This window comes from Arachis ipaensis, chromosome B7, assembly GCF_059453495.1.
Source record: "Arachis ipaensis isolate K30076 ecotype BB chromosome B7, ASM5945349v1, whole genome shotgun sequence".
NCBI lineage: Eukaryota > Viridiplantae > Streptophyta > Magnoliopsida > Fabales > Fabaceae > Arachis > Arachis ipaensis.
The window spans coordinates 26,241,667-26,267,377 of record NC_142442.1 but is presented as its reverse complement, the minus strand read 5'-3'; the positions used below and the strand labels follow the sequence as shown (position 1 = coordinate 26,267,377).

At 32.0% G+C, this 25,711-nt stretch overlaps 2 protein-coding genes and 1 long non-coding RNA gene across 3 annotated transcripts; 1 reads left to right on the top strand and 2 right to left on the bottom strand.

Annotated features, from left to right (window-relative positions):
• Positions 1-10,036: 10,036 nt before the first annotated feature.
• LOC107607002 (uncharacterized) lies at positions 10,037-10,885 on the bottom strand. The gene is made up of 2 exons (XM_016308995.2): positions 10,880-10,885; positions 10,037-10,681 (listed from the first exon to the last, which is right to left on the bottom strand). The coding sequence occupies exons 1-2, from the start codon at positions 10,883-10,885 to the stop codon at positions 10,037-10,039; spliced, it is 651 nt and encodes a 216-aa protein (XP_016164481.2).
• Positions 10,886-11,838: 953 nt separating this feature from the next.
• On the bottom strand, positions 11,839-24,962 carry LOC148550631 (uncharacterized). The gene is made up of 4 exons (XR_015892275.1): positions 24,642-24,962; positions 12,797-12,864; positions 12,321-12,401; positions 11,839-12,186 (listed from the first exon to the last, which is right to left on the bottom strand). It is a non-coding gene; the product is annotated as an uncharacterized LOC148550631 (long non-coding RNA).
• LOC148550632 (uncharacterized) lies at positions 14,515-15,923 on the top strand. The gene is made up of 2 exons (XM_088492617.1): positions 14,515-15,565; positions 15,886-15,923. The coding sequence occupies exons 1-2, from the start codon at positions 14,548-14,550 to the stop codon at positions 15,921-15,923; spliced, it is 1,056 nt and encodes a 351-aa protein (XP_088348743.1). The 5' UTR covers positions 14,515-14,547.
• Positions 24,963-25,711: the final 749 nt, after the last annotated feature.

Sequence of the window (25,711 nt, the reverse complement as noted above, 5' to 3'; positions counted from 1 at the left end):
CATTACCTACAACATAATCACAATCATATCCAAAACCACAAGGATGAGAATTCATATGGAAAAGAGGAAATCAAAACAAAAATCTCAAAAAGGCAAAGAAAAAGTAAACTCCTAATTACTAGCAAGACTTAGAAATAACCAAAAAGTAAGATACTCACAATATTAACATATTCACAATAGCCAATAACATAACACCATTGCAATTCCCCGGTAACGGCGCCAAAATTTGATAGGTGATTTTATGTCGGTAAAGAATTTCACAAAAATAATTGTTACGTTGCAAGTATAGTTCTAAACCAACAATGAATCCTCACATCGAAATTTAATATGATTGTCACTAGTTCAACCCCAATAAAATAATCGAGAGTATTAATCCCGGGTCGTTCTCCCTAGGAATTACAATGAAGTGCTTTGTTATTGGCTACGAAGGAATGTTTTGGGGTTTTTTGTAATAAGAGACAAGGAATGTAAATAACAAGAGAAATAAGCTAATAACTAAGAAAGCTCTTGGCAAGGGATGAAAACTAGAAGTCCTATCCTCATCATCATCATCAATTGTGACAAGAATTGTCCATTGCTCCCACTTAGTTAACCTCTAACTATGAAGGAAAGTCAAGTGGATATAATCAACTTGAGTCCACAAGTCCTAGTCAAATCCTAAGGAAAGACTAGCTTTAGTGGCATTCAAATCAACTTGCAACTTCCAATTATCAATCAACAAGAGAGTTTGATAACTCAAGTGTCTCCAATTACTCAACTCAAGCCAAGAGGAGAAAAATCTAACTCATAACTAAAAGAGACATTTCATCAAACACATAGAGGGCATTAAAGGTAAACATCATAAATTACAAGAATTAAAGGAAGCTATAACTACAAAGGCAAGAGATCAACAATAGGAAACTAAAGCAATTATAAAAAGGCATAGAAATCATAAATTGCATTAAAAGGAAATGGAAATCAACAAAAGAGTTCATAAACTAAAATTGACAAAATAAAAAAAATTAACAAGAGAAGTAGAATGAACTAAAGTGTTAGAACAATAAAAGATGTAAAGGAAAACTAAATTGAAGGAAGATTGAAATCTAGATCTAAGAAGAAATGGAGATGAGAACCCTAAAATCTAGAGAGAGGAGATAGCCTCTCTCTCTAGAAACCTAACCTAAAACATGATCAAAACTAAAACTAACACTACTTGGTTCATCCCCCTTCAATCCTTGGGTTCAATAGCATCAGAAATGAGTTGGATTTGGCCCAAAATGAGCTAGAAATCGTTGGCCATGATTTGCTTAAAATGGCCCACGCTGATCATGCAACGCGTGCGCGTGGAACAACGCGTACGCGTCACCAAACATCCTGGCAACTATGGCAAATTGCATTTTATTTTGAAGCCCCGGAAATTTTTACAACGCAACTAGAACCGCCTCATTTGGACCTTTGTAGCTCAAGTTATGATCGATTAAGTATGAAGAGGTCAGGAATTACAACTTAGCAATTCCTTCATTTCTTCATGAGTTCTCCATTTTTACATACTTTTTCTTCATTTCTTCAATCCAATCTTTTCCTTCTAAACCTAAAATCACTTAACAAACATATTAAGGTATCGAATGGAATTAAAGTGAATTAAATTTATCAATTTTTGGGCCCTAAAAAGCATGTTTTCACTCTTAAGCACAATTAGGAGAAATCCACAAAACCATGCTATTTTAATGAATAAGTGTAGGAAAAGTTGATAAAATCACCAAATTCAATACAAGATAAATCATAAAATTGTGGTTTATCAGTCATCGCCTAACAGAATGTGACGATACTGAGAGATATCACTGTTGTTGACGCCGGAGGTCGACAACGGCTGTAGCACCATCCAAGCCACTTCCTAGTCATCATCATCGTCGTGCCTACCAAGACCCGAGGCAGAGAGCAGCGCTGAGAGGGAGAGAGGCCACCGTTGCTGTCATTTATGCTCTCCGAAAGGAATCCTATGGTCGCCATCACGCCTTGCACCTTCAGTTTCGTTGCACCGCCGTCTCTGAGTTCGTTGCCGTGCTTCGTCTCTGCCGTTGTTACGGTCACCAGCGAGTTTCATGGTGTCGTTTGGGTTTGAAGATGAAGGTTCATAGATTGAGGTTTTCCAAAATCAAGGTTTAGGTTTTGGTCAGGTTGGTTCAGTGGTTGGATTTTGGAGATTACTGTTTTGGGAGTTACTGCTGGAGGAGGAGAAAGCTGTGTCACCGAGATTCTGGCCACTGGAAACGGTTCTGTGGCCGACGAAACCACCACCGAAGCTTCTGCAGTTTGGTTTAGTCATTACACCTTTGTTACGATAAGCCTTTATGTTTTGAAACCTTTGAAAACCAGTATTTTGTTGTGTTTGGTTAGAGATTCTAAGGTTTTAGTAATGAAGGATTGTTTCCTGGTTGTTGCATGTCGCGTTTGGGGTTGCCGCCGTTGCTGCGAGGGTGGAATGGGCTGTGGTTGTGATGCTGAGGGTATAGGCCGAGAGGAAATGAAATTTGTCACGTAGTTAAGTCGTGAACGAGGTAGGGGTGACTTCTTAAACTTAATTCACTATTAAGAATTGCTTTAAGTTGATATTAATAGTGAAAATATATTTTTATGATTTTGCAAGTTTTATGAATTGAATTGAGTTACCCAGAATAAATATAAATGCTAGTTTGAATGGTTTATTGATTGATTGAAAAATGTTTAGTTAACTTTTGTACTTGATTTAAGGTTATTATGATGATGATTGAATTGTGACTGTTTTTGATTATTAAGTTGGAAAGTCGATTTGATTAAATACTATGTAAAATGATTTTCTTGGTTTGAGGTTAATTTGATATTGAGAATGAATCCGCATTTGAAACTATCTGAGATATTGGGAATGAGTTTTATTGATTTATCGAAAATGATTTCTGATATTGGAACTGGTCTGAGTTATTGGAAATGGTTGAAAAGAGGTTGAGAATGGTTCGGTTGGGACCCGAAACGGGTGACAAAATCTGAGTTTTAGGGAAAATGCTGTCGAAATTTTATTATGAAACTTAAGCACTTTGTTTATTTAGAAAAAGGTTGGACTTGAGAAATCGTATTGTTTGATTTTTGATTTATTAATAAAAGATTTATGTTTGGGTTTGATTTATTAAGGAAAAACTTTATGTTTTGAATGTGATTTGTTAAGAAAAGATTATGTATTGAATTTTTACTCATTAAAGAAGACTTTATGTTTTGAGTTTGATTAAAGAACTACTTTTAAGGAATTATGATTCAAGGAGTTTATTAATTTTAAAGAACGAGTTTGATTGTCGTCCTCCCTAAAGGCTCGAGACTTTGCCGTGAGATTTACTTAATAAATGATTCTTTTTAGTCTTTTGAAAGAGGTTTAAATCTAAAATGTTTTTGAAGTTGGTGTTGGTTTTAAATAAAAATGATTTGAGTTTGGTTTGTTAAGAAGAAGAAAGAAACAGAAAAGAGAACACGGCATGTGTGATTTATGAAATGATTAAAAGGTCACGAAAGGGTGACGGAAAGTAAGTGGTTAAGGTGCTGATGTGAAAATGTTAAGCCGTAGGCTTTATGTGTGAATGATTGTGCGGGAATGCCCGTGTATATGGAATGGCTTCCAGGAGAAAGGGGCACATGCTTCAACTGGAGAATCAGCGCCTGCAAAGGTTTGGGACCTTGCAGAGGTTATGCCGCTGGAATGCCTTATCTGACTTGCGAGTCAGATTGCGTCGGGTGTGGGTCAAAACCGACAAATGAGCTCATTACCTGCGTTAGGGATAGACATGCATCATGTTGCATTTGTGTGCTTTGTTTGGGTGTGCTTAAGTGTTTTAGTTTGCTTGTTTGATGAATTCTGTTTATCTGGTAATTGTTCTATATATGTGTTTGCTTTGAATTTGATTGTGTTTGTGATTGATTATGTTGAACTTGAGTTTCGATGGTGAATTGTTTTGATTTGGTCCAGAGGCCAAGATTTAGTTATGCTTGGGCCGGAGGCCATGATTGACTGGATTAGAGATAAGTTTTGATTAAAATGTTATTTTACGTGAAATTTTTGTAAGAGAAATACAAATTTTAGATTTGAATAATAAGTTAATAATCACTATTTTTTTAAAAATAGTTTTAATTACAATATCTTTTTTTTGAGAATCATTTCGAGGACGATGTTCTCACTCCCCTACAGACTTTCTTTTCAGGAAACGAACGAAGATGCTTATGAAGAGTTTTTTAAGTTTAACTAATGCGATATGGATGTATTAGTTTAGTTATTATTATTCTTCCCTCGCCATTAATATTATAATTTTTATAAGAGGGATAAGAGTTGTATGATTTGTATGTATAAAGTTACTTGAGTAAGAAGTTTTGTTTATATATATACTTGTTTATTTTATCGGAAAAGTATTTTTTGGTTTTTTTCAAATAAAATAGCAATACAGTTTCGAGTCAAAGGCTCATATTTTATTATTAAGTACACGAAGTCATCGTAATACCTTTTGCTATCAGAGTGGCACACCCAGAAGCGTGACATTCTGATAGTGAGGGTGTTACACAGCATAAAGCGTGCTATTATCACCGCCACCATCATTACTTTGATGAAAATGAGCATCAATCATCTAATAAAATATATAACACATTATCAATAAGTTAAAAATTAAAATTATTTTAATAAATGATTAGAAAATAAACTATAATACTCACTAGTAAGACTTCCATGTTAATAGGAATATGAGGCTCTTTTTCAATAACTTTTTCATCATCCAAAAATTAAGTAAATTGATATTTTCATAATCAATTGGATTATATTGTATTTTTTGCTTCTTTTTTTGTTTTTATTTTCTAATAAATTAAATACAATATATATAAAAACAATATAATATATTAAATACACAAAATCCAATGATATGAAATAAAAACATGAAACATGTATTATCCATATTTAAGAGCAAATTATATGTAACATACACAATATCATTTAGCCTTTCATACTCCAATCTATTTCTTCTTTTCATATAAAGATAAAAAGACTCTAATTTCTTTCACATTTTGAGAAAGCAAATGCTTGACTAAGAATATAAATTGCCATTTTTTGTAAACATGGAGCAAAATTACTGAACAATTCTCACCATTCATGTATAAGTTATAAATCCATAACCATACTATTATTTATCAAAAAAAGAAAATGAAAATATAAAATAAGTTACTATCAAACAGATATTTTTACCAGGATGAATATTTTTTGCAGCTCGAATAATATTATGGCCTATCGAAGATTTCCTTCCGATCTCTATGTAAGTATATTTGTTTCATTGCCTCAACTGAATCTACATAAGGGAAAGTATGAAAAGCCAATGAAATATTTATACAATGTGTACAATGGAGGTTTAAGGAGTATTAGAGATATAATCATTAGTGTTACCTTTTCCCATCAGCTAAAGCTTTTGGGATGAGTGGTATCATGACATGGTATTAGAGCGCTAGATCCGAAAGGTCAAGAGTTCGATCCCCCAAAATCAGTTTAAGCTTTTGGGAAGATGTTTATTATTGCTAGTACTCAGATGGTTATTCTAGATAGTATGGGAAATGTTCATTTTGTAACTCAATAGTCCATTGTCTCCCTAGCGGGATCCCGCTAGCACGATATTGTTCGTTTTGGCACACAAGGCCTCACAGTTTTGTCTTTGACAATAGGGATGATAGCCGAAGCCCCCCACACTCACTCGTCAAAACGCGTCATACTAGGGAGAGGTATCCACACCCTTATAAGGCATGCTTCGTTCCCCTCCCCAATCGATGTGGGATCTTACACTTGCCGCCTGTTTTGTTCCTCTGTCACCGCCAGTTTGGTTCCTCCGTCATTACCGGTAATCTCCTCTTGGTCAAATTTTTTTTTGTTAATTTTTATGATTTTGATTTTCTGTTTGTTAATGATTTTGGGACCTGGAATAACTGAATAATGTTTATAATTATATGTAAGAACAGTCAAAATTTATGTTAATTTGTTTTGTTAATTTTACTAATTCTGAGTTATTAAAATTTGATTCTTGAGTAGCTATTTTTCTTTTTTTTTTCTGTTTGCTGTATTTTAAATTGGTATTATTGATGGTGTAATTGTTGAGTTTGGATTTTCTACTTAATATTTATGTTTTTAAATTCTCTAGTTTTTCTGTATTTAGATTTTGAGTGTTTGTTCAATTACTTGATTCTTCTATTTAAAAATAGAATGGAATGGAAGAGGAAATTCATTCTTCTACCTTATTTTTATTTGACTTTAGAAAGTTTAGCTTAGAAGAGAAAAATGGTAATGGATTCAATGAGGGTCACTGAATCCATTAAAAAAGGCCTTTATCTTTTACATAATAAGGTAAGCATCCATTTGTTGTTGTGAATGTTTGGAGCCAAATAAAATGAGGGAATGGATCCTCTCCATTGTTAAAAAAAATTGAGGGTGTAAAGTGTGATCTCTAGCCCTTCATTATTCTCTCTCTCATATTTATTATTGATCCCACTTACAAAATTAATGGTGAGAGATTACATTTTACTCTCTCAATTGTTAAAAAAAATTGAGAGGATCCATTCCCATAAAACGAAGGCCGGCTATTCTTGACTTTAGGACATTGTTATCAGAACCGAACCGGACAGGCCGGTTCGACCGAATAATCAGAAAACTGGTGGTCTGGCCGGTTCGGTTGGTAAATTAGACCGAAATTCCAATTGAACCGGTCAACGGTGGTCAAACCCGTTGAAAACCGGCAAGTTCGCGTTTCAAACCGAATCAACTCGCGCAGGTCCACAATACACTGCACGCTGCCGAACCATGGAAGAAGCTCCTGCAAAAGCCACAAGCCCAAAAACGAACTCGGTCAAGTTCGAACGCGGAACATCTCCCCTATGCCACTAAGCCATTTGGTTTTCTGTTAATATATCTGCCAAAATTTAAATATATAATATTCTATGAACGGATTTTTATTTTTTTATCTTTTTAAGGATGGATTGATATGGATACCAAACAAGTAACAACACATGATATATAAATAAATTGATATATTGATATTGATTGTGTTATCTTTTATTTTTTCTTTTGTTTATTTAAATTGAGAAAATATTTTGTATTAGTGACTAATTTTTTATTTCTTTTTACATCATAAATTATATCTAAAAATTAATATTTGATTATTATTAATATATTTTTAAAAATATGCATTTTAACTTTTAATTTCAATTTTATTTTTATAATTTTATATTTTTATTTTATTATGACCGGATTAACCGGTTCAACCAGTGACCCACCGGTTGAACTAATAACCCAGTAACCTAGTAATCTGACCGGTTTGATTACCGGTTCGGTTCCGACAACTATGCTTTAGGACTATACGGGTCCTTGTTTTCTTGATCAACTAACTTCATGCGGAAAAAATTTAGATCTTGGAGACTAATTAAAAATCTTTTATTTTGTGAATTTTTAATAATTAAATATGAATAAATTATTATGTAAAATTATAAAAATTTTAAATTTTATTAATTTAAAAATTATTGAATTTAAATATTTAAAATTGTATATTAAATTTTTAATAATTTTATTATATATTTAATTAAATTAGTTTAACTATGATTCGATTTCAGTTGGACTTTTAAATCATTAAACCAATTATGTGACCGATTCTAGGACCGATTCAGTTCTCACAATTTTAATGTAAATGTAAATTGAATTTAAAATTTTAAACTAAAATTGAATTCTTTAAAAGTTTGTATTTTTATAACGCATGTAACTTAAGTCGCTATATAGAAAGAAAATATATAATTTTAAATAAAAAATTTTCTAGAATAATTCATATTTAATGAATAATAAATGCCTAAAAAGATATAATTTTTCCCTCTCTATTCTCTAAAACTAATTTCTTCGCTAAAAAAAATTTCATTTACATCCCTTCCGAAAAAATAAACCCTATTTATAAAGCAATGTTGTATATACAACCTTTTTTTTTATCATTATCTATTTATATAAAGATATTTGACTAAAATAATTAAATATAAGTTAACTTTGTATGTCACACAAGCTTGTGTACTCGTAATTTTAAAGAAAGGCATAAGCATTCCTTGACCAAAGAATAAATTAAAAGATTCAATGATGAAGATTCTAAATGATCTAAACACAATACTTTGTAAAAGCAAAAACTAAAAGTCTAAGATAAAAAAAGAAAAACAAAGTTATGGGCAGTGGTGGAGTTTGAAATAAAATTTTGGGGACCAAAAATTTAAGGTCAAACTCATCTGATGTAATTTTTTGAATTTTTGAAGGTTGTATTTCACTTTTTTTGTGATTCATTAAAGTAGAAGAATTATTTATGTGTTGATATTGTAGAAGTTATATATATGTTCTCCTTCTTGAATATTAGTCTTCCTCTTAAAAAATGTATAAATTTTTTGATTTTTTATTATTATTTTGTATAAAAATTTGAATATATATCCTGTAAAATATATAAAAAAAATTAGAAAAATAAATATTAAAATTTATAATATTTATTAATTTTTTTATCAATTTATACAAATACAATAATATCAATACTTATTGAATATTCTAATATTTTTTATCATATAAAAAAATTAAATTAAATAAATAAAAAATACCTAATTTTAGAATGAGAAGCAAAACATATTTTTATAATGATGATTGGCCCACTCTAAAAATTATTATGCAATAAAAATATGAGATAAGATTTAAATTTAGGTACCCTAAATTATAATAAAATATTTAAGTGAACTAAACTACTCTTTATTTTTTGAAAAATTACTACTAATCTTTTTATAAAAAAATTTGGGAGGTCATACCCCCGTTGCACTAGTTAAGTTTTACCATTGGGGAGTATTCAAACAGGAGGACAAAAAAAGTTAACATCTGATAACACTTCTTGGCAACTCCCATCTTCTAAATTGAAGATGCCAATGTTATGATAATAAGTCTCTACTATTGATTGCTCTTCAACCAAGCTATCTGTAAAGTAGATTTGATTTTCTTTGGAATTTAAAAGATCGCCAGCAAACATTTGAACAGAAGCATTCAATCCAATTACCAGTATATAATTTCCCAAACTACTAATCCTTGACCATGCATTTGAATTTTCCTTCAATTCATAAATATCGAATCTGGTTGTCTTATAGTAACGTTCATCTTCCCCACAAATCAAATTAATAAGATGTATTATCACTATCAATAAACTTCCATCAGCAGTCGCAATCAGATATTTTTGATTAATGTCTTTAACAGTATCAAATGGAGTCATGGTTTAAAAATTCTTACCACGGGCCCTGCTTTTGTCGTTGTATCAATTTCGTATAGCCGCCCATCATGTTCTATTGCATATATCTTCTGTTGAAAAAATATGACATCTTGAAAACATGGATCATCCCTTGCTGGTAATTTCAGCCATCTCCTATTACTTGGCTTGTAAAAGGCCAATCTACAACCTCCATATAAAGCCACCGCCATAAAATTAATGTCACCCGGGACTGAATTTATGATAACCTTCCAAATTAGAAATTTACTAGTGTTAAATTCGTGCGATGCACGGACTTATATTTAAATTTGACATATTAAATTAAAAATAATATTTTATAATCATAAATTTTTTTAGTTTAGTATAACACGATCATCGTCATTATATAATAAATGTACTGAACAGGTTGTTTTATCTTTATTTAAAGTAAAAAATAAATAGAAGAATTTGAAGTCTATAATATTCTTGAACTATAAGGAGAGAGACATGAAAAAAATAAGAATATATATAACTGTAATAATAGCATGTCAATTTTACACTAAATTTTATATTAAAAGGCTAATAAAAATTTATCAACAACCTAGTATCTTATTAACTTCATTAGAAAAGCAATTGGAATATGATGTTATGCTCCTTGTTACACATTTCATCTCAAATCTGAAAATGAAGCTGTAGATAAATTAGTTATATCTACAGTAAATATTTTATATAAAAGTGTAAATTATAACATGCTATTAAAATGAAAATAATATTATTCTTACCTAAATATTATTAAAAATTTCTTTGAACACGACGTTTATTGTTAATGACTTTGGATTGCCGTATTCGTCTAGAATTAAAACCCTGAAACCACTGCGACTCTTAATTCTTGACAAAGCAACATAAAGTTGTCCATGGGTGGACACTGATTTTGGCAAGTAAAGTCCTACATGTGATAATGATTGACCCTGACTCTTGTTAATGGTCATTGCAAAGCATATTATTAATGGAAATTGTCTCCGTTGGAACTTAAATGGCAATCCTAAATCTGAAGGGATCAAGTTCATTCTTGAAATTTTATCTCCAATATTTCTACCGGTCACTACCGTCGCTCCAATTACGTTGCTGCCAAGTTCATTAATTATTAATCTTGTCCCGTTGCATAAACCTAAAGTCTGGTCTATGTTTCGCAGTAGTATTATAGCGACTCCTGACTTCAAATTCAACTTGTGATTGGATAGTCCCGAATATTTAATGTCATTTAGGAACTCTGGTGTAAACCACTCTTGTTGTACATCTTCATTCTCATCAGCTTGACATGTTGTGTCAAAACTCAAATACTCCTTTTCCATTTCTGAAAAGATTGTCAAGACAAAATCGTTTACCTTCTCGACACTCTCAAGCGTGGGTTCAAGAATTGCCCTACTCTAAAAATACATGTAATCTGACATATTTTGCAACAAATTTGGATATGCAAAGTCTACCAAATGAGAGAGATAGAGGGTCATCAGTAGTTGTAATCAATAGATTATCTGGAATTTCAATTTTTGATTCATCACCAACAACAGAACCAATATTTCTATTTTCAACATCAAATATTCAATTAGCAAATCTCTTCATTTTACCTTCATCTTGATCTAAAGAAGAGATTAGAATATTTATGATTAAGAACATAGGAATTAGTATTAGAATTTCAAATTTTAAAATTTTAAATAAAGTTTTCTAATTAAAACGTTTGTTGTTCATTAGGAATATAGGAATTTATTAATTTAAAAATAATTTTTATTAATTTTGTCATAAATAGTATTAATCCTATTATTTGTCGATAAAAATAAATAAAATTAAATACAATCTAAAAATTAATAACCTTATAAATTACGTAAATTTAGAAAAAAATATTTAAAAAGAGAGAAAAAATGAAAATACTTCTATTGTAGAGAAACAATCTAAAATATAACAATGTAAATTGAGTAAAGAGAAAATTTATAAATGTGGCAAGTATAAAAATTTAAATTTAAAAATCGAAATGGTTAAGGAGTCACTTAATTATGAATTAGTATTAGAATTTCAAATTTCAAAATTCTAAATAAAGTTTTCTAATTAGCTAGTACAAATTTTAAATTTTTAAATAGAATTTCCTGAATTAATTTAATTTTTTCGAAACAACATTAGAAACAGAATTTAGTATAGAAGAATGTCAAATTAAAATTTTCTTTTAAAAAGTATAAATAACCTTACATTTTAATAAGACTAATAATTCTATTTACTTTAATATAATCTTTTGTAATTAGCATAGTAGCTTATAAATTATATAAAGTTTTAAAAAATATTCTCAAATCCAATTGCTTAATTAAAAATTAAAAAAAAAAGTTTATTTGAATTTAAATTTACATAATACTTTCATTAAAAGTTATAATTGATTTTTTTTAAAAATAAGTACACATTAAAAATTAATAACTAACTTAATTGTATCAACAATAATTCATATGAGAAATTTATAACTTTATGACATTAAATACTAAATTAGAAATTAATAGAATATCAACGGTGCGAATCAAGTTAAAAATAAAACCACAAGTAATAACCAAATAACTTCAATTTATATTTTAAAAAATTCTAAATTCCAAACATAAAAATCGAAAAGAATCAAAAGAAAAATAACAACTCAAGAAAAGATAATGTTTCCACCAAAACAAACATATACTTGTTGGTATTATTCTATTAGATAGACTCTAAAAGAGATTCCAAAACATGTGCATCCAAATTCTCAAGTTTCATTCTCAATCTTGATCTTCTTGCAAGTTGAGGTATCTCCTTGCACCTTCGAATCTTCCGACTCCGAGGATAGTCGCTTGGTTGGTGTAATAGCATTTTTCAACACTTCGGATTCATCATTGTCCGCAACTTCATTAGAGAATTCAAGCAACAAATTCTGTATAAAATACTACGTTAAATTAAAGACTTCCTTCTCACATTTGATTTTATCTCAATAATATTTTTTGAATAAAATAAAGATTTAACTTTTAGAAAACAAACAAACAAAAAATTCATTTTTTGAACAAATACCTTAGCACCTTCTACTTTCTCCCCTTCAATGATTGAGGATGCCTTTGAAGTTAGAAGCGAACCACCGATATAGTTAACATCCTAAAATTATAATTAGTTATTAATTATTATTTATAAATTAGATACTACTAATGACCAAGAAAGAGAAAAATAAACTAATTTTTAATAAAAAGTACACTTATAACTGTACTCACAATTTGAATAGGGTGAGCCTTTTTGAATTTATTTATGAGGTCCATATTATCAGTCATCTTCTTAACTTTATAAGAATGTGAAAAATATGGATTATCATATATTTAAACTTCAACAATGAAAAAAAAGGTCTTATCAATTAGGTTGAGAAAAAGTGTAGGTGTATCCGATAGATCTCCTTTCTGCAGGGTATTATATAATATATTAATAATAAATAATATAAAAATTAGCATAAAAAATATCTTTAGTAATGTTTTTAGAAATAAATATTAGTTAGAACTTACCAATAGGAGTGAATCAAGTATCTCTACACATCTCTTTTTCAAAACTTGTTTTGCCTCCTTGTCAAAGACTACAAAACATGCACAGTCACAGTCATCAATGACACCAGGCTTTATTTGGTATTTGCTTAATAAAAAAAATAATATAAAAAAATGTTAAACATAGACTTATTCAATATCTAATTCATTGTGATTAGACTTTAAATTAAAAAAAATAAATAAATAACTCCAACTTTGGAGTTATGGATAAAATGAGACGGCCACAACTTGAACATTTGAAAGTTTTTGTAAAAGCATATGTGGACCTGTTGCATTCACATTGATCGTACTACCAGTCTGGAGTATCTATAATATGACTTATAGTAGCCAAAACAACACAAACAGCATCTATAATATCTTATTTGGTAAGATATTCCTTCGTTTATCAAATTCACGAATCGAGACACAAGAACCCTCTTAACCGAGACGTATATTTTTCTTCCCTAGAATTGATAAACAAAAATCAAAGAACAATTAGTTGGGGATAAACAAATAAATTTAAAATAAAATATAAAATTATTAGTAGAAAACTCACGGCTTCATCAAACCAAACCATCTCAATTGAGTATGGCAATGAAGAATTTCCGTAACTTGGTAGTGTCCATAACCGTATCACTCGTATATGTACAAACAAATTGTCGATTGTAGAATTGATTTCTGCGATTTTGTGAATACCAGCCATTGGAATAAGTAGAGAAATTTTAGATTTTGGATGTATGTAAAGAAAGGGTTTGATGTACTTTAAATTGTGATGCTATACACATATCATAATTTATACTTTTATAGTTGACTCATAACTAAAATTTTTTAAATTTGATTGACTTTAATTTAAATTTGAATTAAATTTGTAGATAAAGTAAATAAATATATTAACAATTTTAAAAATTCTAAATTAACATAAATATATTTAAATTTACGTATGTAGCTATAATTTTTGAAAATAATCTACAAAAATTTAAAAAATAATGCTAAAAAGAATCAACAAATTTTTAAAAAATAGTGTTAAAATTTAAAAAATAACAACTTAAATAAAATAATTTAAAATTTAAAAAATAACAACCTAAGTATAACAACCCAAACAAATAATTTAAAATTTGAAAATAACAACCTAAGAAAATAATAATTTATAATTTATAAATATAAATCTAAAAATTTCGAATGACGACACCTAAGCAAATAAACTCCCAGACTCAAAAAAATCTAGAAAAATTTTAAAAATAATGCTAAAAAGAATCAACAAATTTTTAAAAAATAGTATTAAAATTTAAAAAATAACAACCTAAATAAAATAATTTAAAATTTAAAAAATAATAACCTAAGTATAATAACCCAAACAAATAATTTAAAATTTGAAAATAACAACCTAAGTAAATAATAATTTATAATTTATAAATATAAATCTAAAAATTTTTAGTGATGATACATAAGCAAATAAATTCTCAAACTCAACGTATGAGCGCCACATTGTTGAGATTTCTTATACTTAATTATAGAAATTCTATAACTTATTTTTAGGGATCTCTTTTTTTGTAAATATGGAAGCTATAAATTAGAATACTAAATTATAGGGTCAGTAGCTAAAAGATAGGGCCTAGAATAGTAAACAATTTTTCTATATATGTGTACATATACGTTGAAATATTATGAGAGAATACAATTGATTTTCTTCTCATAAAATAAACTTGGTATCAGGAGCCCAGGTTACGTCTAGTACAATGGGCAAGTCAGAGTCTGACCCCTCTGAACCCTCTGGCACTAAGACTGCTCCCATCATTATTCAATCTGAAAATTCATCTTTCAATGCTGGAATTGTTCTTAATGAAACGAACTATGATGTTTGGTGCCAGATGATGGAGATGCATATTGCTGAGAAGGAGAAACTCTCCTTTATTCGTGGTAAAACAGCACCACCGACTGAAAAAGATGCAAGTTACGACAAGTGGTACACAGACAACCAAAGAGTCAAGAGATGGCTATTGATGTCCATGTCTCCAGAAATCATGAAGCGATATATCCGTCTTCCTACTGCTCGTGAAATTTGGAAGGCTTTATCAAAAGCTTTCTATGATGGGGCCGATGAACTGCAAGTTTTCACCTTGAATCAGAGGGCTTTCTCTGCCAAACAAGATGGCAGAACGCTTTCTATCTATTATGGTGAATTAATCGAAATTTTTGGTGAGTTGGATCATCGCAATAAGGTGAGTATGGAATGTGAGAAAGATGTAGAACTGTATCGCAAATCCATTGAGAGACAAAGAGTGCATATCTTTCTTGCTGGTTTGGATTGTGAGTTCGATCATATTCGTGGTGATATTTTGAGAAAAGATCCAATCCCTGAATTAGAAGAATGCTACTCACTGGTTCGTCGTGAGTCTGTGCGGCTTGCAACAATGAAAGGAGAACCTGAGAAGCCTGAAGCTTCAGCCCTTGTTAGCCGGAACCGATCCACTCAACACAAATCCAATTGGTATCCCAATCAGCAAGATCGAACAGGTTCCAATCATTTTAAATCTACTGCTAGTGCTAACAAATCCACTTATAGATGCGCCCATTGTGATCAATCTGGCCATACCAAAAGTCGCTGTTTTGAACTTGTGGGATATCCGGATTGGTGGGATCATAATCGTGATCCACGAAAGAAGAATTCACACAAGAACTCCACTTCTGCAGTTGTAGAATCAAAGGCAGAACAAGATATTGAGAAAAAAGGCTCGGCTTTGGTAGCAACAGCAGGTAATGGAGGTAAAGTTTTAAATATTTACGCACCTGTTTCTAATAGTACATGGATAATTGACTCTGGTGCTTCGGATCACATGACCTTTGATTCTAGACAGGTTCCATCCCTTAAACCTTCCTCAAAAAAATTTGTCTCTACTGCTAATGGTACCTCAGCTCCTGTTATAGGAGAAGGATCCTTGTCTCTTACTGATACTTTGAATTTGGATTCTGTTTTAGTTGTTCCATCCTTGGATTATAACCTTTTGTCAGTATCTCAAATCACCTCTGCTTTATTTTGTGTTGTAATTTTTTGGCCTGAATTTTGTGTGTTTAAGGACATCCAAACAAGGCAGACGATTGGTTGTGGTGTTAAGAGAGGGAATCTATATTACTTAGACATGGAGTCAAAGAGTTTGAATCAACTGTGTCAAGCATTGACAATGGACAACGATGAAGCAACAAAAAGAAAATCTGATATCTGGTTATGGCATCGACGTTTGGGACATGCCTCATTTGGTTATCTTAAAAAATTATTTCCTAGCTTATTTGCAAAATTTGATATTTCTAGTTTCCGTTGTGATACTTGTGAATATGCAAAAAGCCATCGTGCTTCATTTCCTTCAAGTTTGAATAAAAGTTTAATTCCTTTTATGGTTATACATTCTGATGTTTGGGGTCCATCCAAAGTAGTTACCTTAGGTGGAGCACGCTGGTATGTCACTTTTATTGATGATTGTACAAGAATGACTTGGGTGTGTTTGATGAAATCCAAAAGTGAGGTAAATATGTTATTCCAAAAATTTCACAAAATGATTTGTACTCAATACGATGCAAAGGTTAAGGTTCTACGAAGTGACAATGGAGGTGAATATTTGAGTTCTAGTTTTCAACAGTATTTGGAAGCACAAGGAATCATTCATCAAACTACTTGTCCTGAAACACCCCAACAAAATGGGGTGGCTGAGAGAAAAAACCGTCACCTATTGGAAGTTGTTCGTGCACTATTGATAGAGGCTCATATGCCATTGTGTTATTGGGGTGAAGCACTTACATCTGCAGCATATTTAATTAATCGAATTCCCTCCAGTACCATTGATTTCAAGACACCATACCAAACTCTTACTGAAGCTTTTACTGAAGCTGCTACCACAACAAACTTACCTCCTCATATCTTTGGTTGTGTAGCATTTGTACATCTCCATAAACACCAGCGCAACAAATTGAGTCCTCGTGCATTGCAATGTATTTTTGTGGGATATGCTACTTACCAGAAAGGGTATCGATGTTATCATCCTCCAACACAAAGAATGTTTATTACATTGGATGTCGTCTTTCATGAAGACACAATGTATTTTTCCCTTCAGCCTGAACTTCAGGGGGAGTACCAAGAGGAAGTTCTGACTTTAGATCTTCAAATATCTAAAGAAGTAGAACCCTCTACTAGAGAGGAGGTTGCTGAACTTAATGCTCGAGATATGGATGAGTTGAACTTGGGTAATGGTGAGCACCTAGAAAGGGAAGTATCAAGTCCATCATCGACATCTGAATCCCTCGAACCACAAGAAACCAATACACCAAACAACCATTCGTTAGCTGAGGATGCTCCTGATATGACTGAACCACCTAGAAAACAACTACCACCACGTCACACCAGAGGAATTCCTAAACCCACATATGAACCTGAGATTTCTAGTAAGGTCAAATATCCTATGAGTCATTATGTGTCTAACCACCGCTTGTCTGAATCAAATCGATCATTTGTAAATCAATTATCTACTGTATCTATTCCTAACAGTGTGCAGGAAGCCTTAGCCGACCCGAGATGGAAGGCAGCTATGAATGAGGAGATGGAATCCTTGCAAAAAAATGAGACTTGGGAGCTTGTTGATTGTCCTCCCGGGAAGAAAACAGTCGGATGCAGATGGGTTTATACAGTAAAGTACAAAGCAGATGGTACAGTCGAACGCTTTAAAGCAAGACTAGTGGCTAAAGGGTACACTCAGGTCTATGGAATTGATTATACAGAAACATTTGCACCTGTAGCCAAAATCAACACAATTCGAGTCTTGTTGTCTTTAGCTTCTAATTTGAACTGGCCATTACAACAGTTTGATGTGAAGAATGCCTTTCTACATGGAGAGTTGTCTGAAGTAGTCTACATGGACCTTCCACCAGGATGCATGATACCAGAAAAACACACTCAAAAGGTGTGCAGATTAAAAAAGTCATTGTATGGGCTTAAGCAATCTCCAAGGGCATGGTTTGGAAGATTCACCAAATCCATGAAGGCTTTCGGCTACAATCAAAGCAATACAGATCATACTTTGTTCTTGAAGAAACAACATGGTAAGATAACTGCACTTATTGTTTACGTAGATGACATGGTAGTAACGGGAAATGATCCTGAAGAAAGAAAGGCATTACAAAGTTACTTGTTTAAAGAATTTGAAATGAAAGACCTCGGTCCTTTAAAATTCTTCCTTGGCATCGAAGTGTCTAGGTCCATCAAAGGTATTTTTCTATCTCAAAGAAAATATACTTTAGACTTGTTACAAGAAACTGGCATGTCAGCCTGTCAGCCAGCTGATACACCAATGGAAGAAGGATTGAAGTTATCAGTTGAATCAAATCAAGTGCCAGTCGATAAAGGGCGATACCAGAGATTGGTTGGAAGGTTAATGTACTTGGCACACACAAGGCCAGATCTTGCATATGCATTGAGTGTTGTGAGCCAGTTTATGCATAATCCTGGTGAACAACATATGAATGTAGTGGTACGTATTCTGAGATATCTGAAATCTTCTCCAGGAAAAGGAATCTTGTTCACTAAAAATGCAGACTGTCAAAATGTGGATGCATATACAGATGCTGATTGGGCTGGGGCAATAGATGATCGACGTTCAACTTCTGGTTATTTCACCTTTGTAGGAGGTAATCTTGTTTCCTGGAGAAGCAAGAAGCAGAATGTTGTAGCACGTTCAAGTGCAGAGGCTGAATTTAGAGGAATGGCACTTGGACTATGTGAAACACTATGGCTAAGACTCCTCTTGATGGATTTGGGTTTTCCCCCCAAGCAACCAATTCAATTGTATTGTGACAACAAGGCTGCATGTGATATTGCTCATAATCCAGTCCAACATGATCGTACGAAGCATGTGGAAATAGATAGATTTTTCATTAAGGAGAAACTAGATGAGAAGATTCTGGAGTTACCTAAGATTCGATCAGAAGATCAACTGGCAGATATCCTTACAAAAGCAGTTTCAAGTCAAGTTTTTTCAAAATTCTTAAGCAAGTTGGGCATGTGTGATATCTATGCACCAACTTGAAGGGGAGTGTTGAGATTTCTTATACTTACTTATAGAAATTCTATAACTTATTTTTAGGGATCTCTTTTTTTGTAAATATGGAAGCTATAAATTAGAATACTAAATTATAGGGTCAGTAGCTAAAAGATAGGGCCTAGAATAGTAAACAATTTTTCTATATATGTGTACATATACGTTGAAATATTATGAGAGAATACAATTGATTTTCTTCTCATAAAATAAACTCACATCAGCATATAAGGTCTCTATTTATATTACTATAAAGATTTACAAAGATGGTTTTCTCCCTGACCATGGAGTATCCACCAAAGAAAAAACTACATTCATCCCCGTTATGAATTACATCCGGCAGATCTGAGATGGGAGGAAGATCCAAGTAAACTTTTGTCAATGGATTTAACATTCTTATGGTGCCTTCGTACATGGATACAATTATTAACCATCCATAACAAGAACCACGGATAAGGTCGTATTGCAAGTCTGGAAGTGTGAGATGGTAAATCCCCTTCTCTTCAAGAATTTCTTTGTGAGTATTAACTTTGAAAGCTTCTTTAGTAGCAGCACCGCCACCAATAGGTAACAGCAGCCATGGAGCTTTGTTGCCATTGAGGATCTTCGGAAGTTTGAAGTTCCACTGCTTACAAACCAATCGAAGTTGAAGATAGTCATCATATAAATGGAGCCGCTTTGTAAATTCGTCCAACATATCTTGATGAATGTTTGCCCATTGATCAACTACCTCTCCCATGATACGTGTATGTCAGCCTCAAGCTATGTCAATTGGCCAGACTCGCAATAAGTACACCCAAAAAATTTCTTATATAGATAGATAAAAATAGAGTAGTGCTAGGGAGTGAATGGTGTAAACGTATAATGTGTACAATTGACTAAATCTTTGGTTTATGAATAAAATGAACATCACCTATACTATCCAGAATAACCATCTGGATACCAGAGATAATAAACATCTCATGTTATAAAAAGTTAATTTTGGGTTCACCAAAGTTCAAACTCTTAGACCTTCCGGATCTAAAACTCTAATACCATGTCCTGAAACCATTCATCCCAAAAGCATAACCTGACAAGACAATATAACACTAATAATCATATCTCTAATACTTTCTAAACTTTCATTGGTTTCCTATACTTTCTCATCAAAATAAGAAGTTTTAGTCAGCTTGAACTTTCAATTTTCAAAGCATTGTTGCATTTATAACGATAATATGATTGTGTAAATTAAGGTAGGCTTCTGCTGCGTGATTAAAAGATAAGATAAAAATATAATCTTTGAAAATTAATGTGATATAAAAATCAAAGTTTGAAATTTGTTATAAAAGATAGATCAAATCTTTTAAACTTAGCATTATTTGAGTTTAATTTTAATTTTAATTTTTTTTTATCAAAGATAGAAAACTCAAACCCGCAACTTCTTAAATTAGTATGAAAAGACTATGCTATTTGAGTTCTAACTCATTAGCGTTTAATTTTAATTCATTCATGACAAAGTAAACAAGTTTTTAAATATATTATCTTTACTAATTAAATGTTAATAATATAATAATATAATATCTAAAGTTTAAAATTTTGTTACAAAAAGCTAAGTATATATATAAAATCTTTGGCTTAAATCCATTCCCAATTTCCCATAGAATATTAGTTTTTTCCTAACTTTGTTTTGTCAAATACCGGTTAGAAAAAAACAATAATATATATATATATATATATATATATCGTGCAAAAACTAATTTAAATCAAAATCTTTTACAAAATTTCACCTACCGTATTATCTATTTATTTTTATCTTTATCTTTTATCTTTATCTTTATCTTTATTTTTATCTTTATAATAATACAAATGAGGAGCTCATCTGCTAACGTGGTGCTCATACGTTGAGTTTAGAAATTTATTTGCTTAGATTGTTACTTTTTAATTTTAAGTTATTTGCTTAGATTGTTTTACTTAAGTTGTTATTTTTAAAATTTTAAGTTGTTTTACTTAAGTAATTATTTTTTAAATTTTAAATTATTTACTTAGCTTGTTATTTTTTAATTTTTATGTTATTTACAGATTATTTTTTTAAATCATAAATTATTATTTACTTAAGTTGTCACTTTTTAATTCTAAATTATTTGCTCATACATTAAAATTTTCGAAAAAATTAATTTAAATTTAGTTTAATAAATAAATCATTAGTAATCTAACAAGTTTCTTGCGTTAGTTTTATATTTGTCAATTATAAATTGTTATACGATAATGAATATAAATCAAATTTGTTGGTTAATTTTAAAATTTTATTTATAAATTATAATTTATTATTTACCTAAGTTGTTACTTTTTAAATTTTTAAATTTTAAATACACTTTTTTAGATTGTTAGGTATTTAATTTTTAATATATATTGCTAAATAATTAAAAAAAACCGCTGACGTAGAAATGGTTTGGAATTCTTTAAAATTGGATTTTTATGGAAGCTTAATCAACGATCTTTCCAACGGTTTAGAAATGGTTGAAAAAAATTTTGTAGGAGAAGTTATGTGTGTTGGAAGTTTGGGGTTTGAAAATGTAATTCTGCAGCTTTTTAGCTTAGTACAAATTTTGGAAAATTGTGCTTCTACGCGCACGCGTCAGTCCCGATTTTTACTCACCCACGCGTGCGCCTGACTGACGCGTATGCATCGCTGCACAGATGCGAATGCCTCGTAGAAAATCTAGAGAGTTGTGCGGGTATTGTGCTGGTTTTGTGCGAGGAGCACAAAACGCACCCACGGGTATGCGTGACTGACGCGCACGCGTCACTTGATTTCCCTACTTTCCACGCGTACGCATGGGCGACGCTCACCCGTCACTCTACTTTTCAGCCTTCCACACGTGCGCGTGGGCGACGCGCACGCGTGACCCTGTTTTCAGCAAAAGTTGATTTTGAGTATTTAAAGCCGAATTTCAGACTTTTAAGCCTCCATTCTCATCCTCTAAGTCTTAAATCTTTATGGTATGCCTAGTAATGAAAAGAAGCTAGGATATGTAGTAACTTGTGGATGAAGTAAAGTGAGAATCAATGATGAATGATGAGTATTGATGATTGTATGAGTTACTGAGGGTGATGATGAAAGTGTGGTGTATGTCGTGAGCCGAAGGGCTGTATTTAATGATGATTATTGGCTGGTTTTGGGTTATGTTATGAGCCGGATGGCTATGATCATTATTGATTTATGGCTGAAAATGAAAATATGACTCTGAATGATTGTTTTATCTTGATCTCTCTTTCTCGAAAGTGCGACTCCAGAGAGATGAAGGAAGGTGAGGATCCCCTTCCTTTTTCCTCCTGGTATTGTAAAATCGCCCCCAGCGAGATAGTGGGAGGTTAGGATCCCCTCCTTGGTTCCTCCTGGGCATGTGAGGACATATCAAGGGTTGTGGTTGCGCCCCACTTGCTCCAGGTTGGTTACTATAGAGGCTCCCCGAGTAGACGCAACGGTTGTGGTTTCGTCTCACTTGCTCCGGGATGTGGTGAGACATACCTGTCTGGGTAGATGCAGTAGCATGGATTCCACTTGCTCCGGGTTTGGTTCGCAACTCCTGGGGTAGATGCAGTGGTTAGCCCCCACTTGCTCCCAGTCGAGGTTGATTTGAGATTTGTGAAATTATCTGAGTTTCGAATTTCCTTGGGTAGATGCAGTGGGTCAGCTCCACTTGCTCTAGGTTGAGATCCGAGATTCTGCTGACCCTATGTCGTAAGTGTAGTCGGACACTGTGAAAGTTTCGAATGAGCTCGTCCCCGTGAATAAACACTAGTATGGGTGTTGTGTGATTATGATTATGATTGTGAATAACTCGTGCTAGGGATGCACGACAGAGGGACAATCCAATAGTTAGCTACCAGGACTTGTCGGGTTGGCTTTATAACTGACAGATGAGACTCATCAGCCATAGGACAGGCATACATCATTTGCATATGTTTGAATTGTTTGGGTTTGCCTATTTGTTTTGGATTGATATATCATATATGCTATGTTACCTAATTATGTGCTACTTGTTCTACTTGTACCTTAATTGTGTTTTACTTGACTGTATTGCTTGTGTTTGTACAACTGAGAGGTCCCTCATGCTGGTGTCGGTGGATGCTGAGGGTTGTTCTTGACGAGATGAATTGATGATATAATTGAATAATGATGATGATTATTGAATGAGGAAATTGAGCTCCCTAGGTAGACACAGTGAAATGATTTCACTTGCTCCAGGTTGATAATGAGATAATTTCAGCTCCTTGGGTAGAGCTATAGAATTGCTAAGACAAAATAACTGGTGATAGTTTGGCTTATGATTCTGATTCTGATTTGTTGGAGAGTTAGAAAGTCGGGAGGCATGAAAGATACGAATTAGATCTAGCATTCCCTTATGACAATTGCCTGTTTATGGACTAGTGAGAACATAGGGTGAATATTTGGTGAAAAGAAGTTTAGGATGCTTAGTGAGGTTTTATTGTAATGCATTGTATTTATTTGGCACTTTTACCGTACTGGAAACCCATGAGTCGGGCGTTCTCATTCCATATATATCTCTTATTTTTCAGATACAGGTCCAGGTGCTCAGAAGTGAGCTGTGGTTTATCTGAGAAATGGCGAAGATCTTTATATTCTCCACTTTATATTTTTCTTAGAATCTCTCCACCTTTATTTTGAAAAGCTTATATTATGTATTGAACTCTTTGAACTTGCCTATAGGGGCTCTTATGTTTCTTTTGGAAGAGATTAGGAGATACTGTTGTCAACTACTTTCATACTGTACCCTAGCTGGCTTAAACTTCGCGGTTCGCGACTAGTGGCTATTTACTTATGTTATATATCTATATATTGTCCTTCTCTTATCCTTTTTAATGCCTTTATCTGTATACCGTTTTCGACTTCACGCTTTATTTTTTAGTTGTCGTTACGTGAGTGATACGACTTCACGATTTTATTTTTACTCTTTTCAGGCTTCTCGATTAATACTCCTTTCAATTATACTTATAAATAAATATTAAAAATCCACCTTGAGAGTCGTACCATCTTATTATCATTGACTTATGACTCGAGTATAAGGATTTGAATATTAGGGTGTTACAAAACCCTTTCCTTAATATGATCAAAATAGGTTTATAAATCGAATTTCCAATAAAAAGATCATTTCTTAATATAAGTACATATAAAAATCTAAGTTTTCAAAACAAAATCACTTTTTCATTTGTCTTTACAAGAATACGGGCGGAACCCCTCCTCAAAACTCAACTTCACCACCCTTACGGGCAGTGGCGGAGCCACGTTATGAGCAAGGGGGGCAATGGCCCCCCCAAACTAATAAGGTGTATGTATAAGTTTTTAATTTTTTAGTTTAATCTCTTTTTAATTTTTAATTTTTCTTTCTTCTTAACTTATATTTTTTATGTTAGCCCCTCCCAAAATAATTTCTAACTCCGCCCCTGCTTACGGGCCCCTCACTTTCATAACTTATGACAGTTTACCAGCCTTCCATCAGCACTTTTTAAACACAAGGTTCTCAATAATCGACATATAATTCCAATCCTAGTAAAATCATTTATATAGTAACACCAAAATCAATTAACATTCACTTTTTCAACCAAAAACTCAATTACAATCACAACCAATCATCCACAGCAAAAAAATCCAAACTCAATAACATTATAATTACTAACATATTTGTAATTATTTACTAAATTTTTGGGCATTTATAAATTGAAAACTGTTAATTTTAAAATAAAATCCCTACCTTCGTACGGAACCAAAACAATGGAAGCTCTAGAAAAGCTTTCTGATCGAGCTGTCGAAGAGGAACGTCGTGCCTTCTAGAATTTCAATTGGCCAAACTTAAGAGAAAGAAGAGCTACGCTATTGTCAACTTCTATCAGACAAAAATAATATCAACGTGTAGAAGAAGGGGATATGAACACTTTTACTGAATTAGATTTTTTATTGGAGTTATGAATTTTAAGAAAATGAAGTTGGAGATATGGAGGTTTCAGGGTTTCTCTCCCTCACTCTCGGTCACTCTTGCTTTCTTTTCTTTCACTTTTGGTTCGGTTTCAAGAGAGGAAAATGAAGATTAGATGATGATGATAAGTATGATGGAAAAATTATTAGGTGTCATGGTTGTAGATAAAAGAAACATGTGTAACTATTATATATATGCATATATGTATAGCAAGCCACGTTTCCTTATAATGATGATAATGAATTATTATAAGTGAATGGATATATATATTATGTATATATGTAACAAATCTTTCCTTGTTTCTTCCATGGGATCTGGCCACGTCCTTCTTTCTTCTTCATTTGTTTCATAATAATAATAATAATAATAATAATAATAATATTTAGAAATATCAATTTAAACTTTGTCTATTAAAATAGTTTTTAATAGATAATTAAATTTTAATAATTATAAAATTTTATTTAATTATTTTTGTTGAAAATAATTTTTTTTAACAATTAATTATTTAACTTTTAAAAATTCGAAATGTTATACATATTGTTTGAATTATTTGTTTGTACATTAACTGGATGTGCCTAAATATACTTGCTATGCTAAATATATAATTGTTAACTGCAGAATTTGTATTCTACTTGTGTTTGTCTTTATCTGCTTGACTGTCTATGAAATATCATTGGTGATGGAGAAACGGAGGAAAGGTGGACAGATTTAGTGTTGAGGTTAAGTTTAAGTTAAGTTTAGATTTTCCTAGACACCTACCCCCTTTTATGGTTTTTGTTTAGTATATTAAGCTGTATAATATGAGTGTCGGCGTTCTAGGATTGCCTCTGACATTCCCAGGACCTTAT

Coding starts and splice junctions, on each gene's coding strand:
- LOC148550632 (XM_088492617.1), top strand. CDS start 14,548: ATGGGCAAGTCAGAGTCTGACCCCTCTGAACCCTCTGGCACTAAGACT. Junction 15,566..15,885: donor GGCTTTGGTAGCAACAGCAG/GTAATGGAGGTA, acceptor TGTGTGTTTAAG/GACATCCAAACAAGGCAGAC.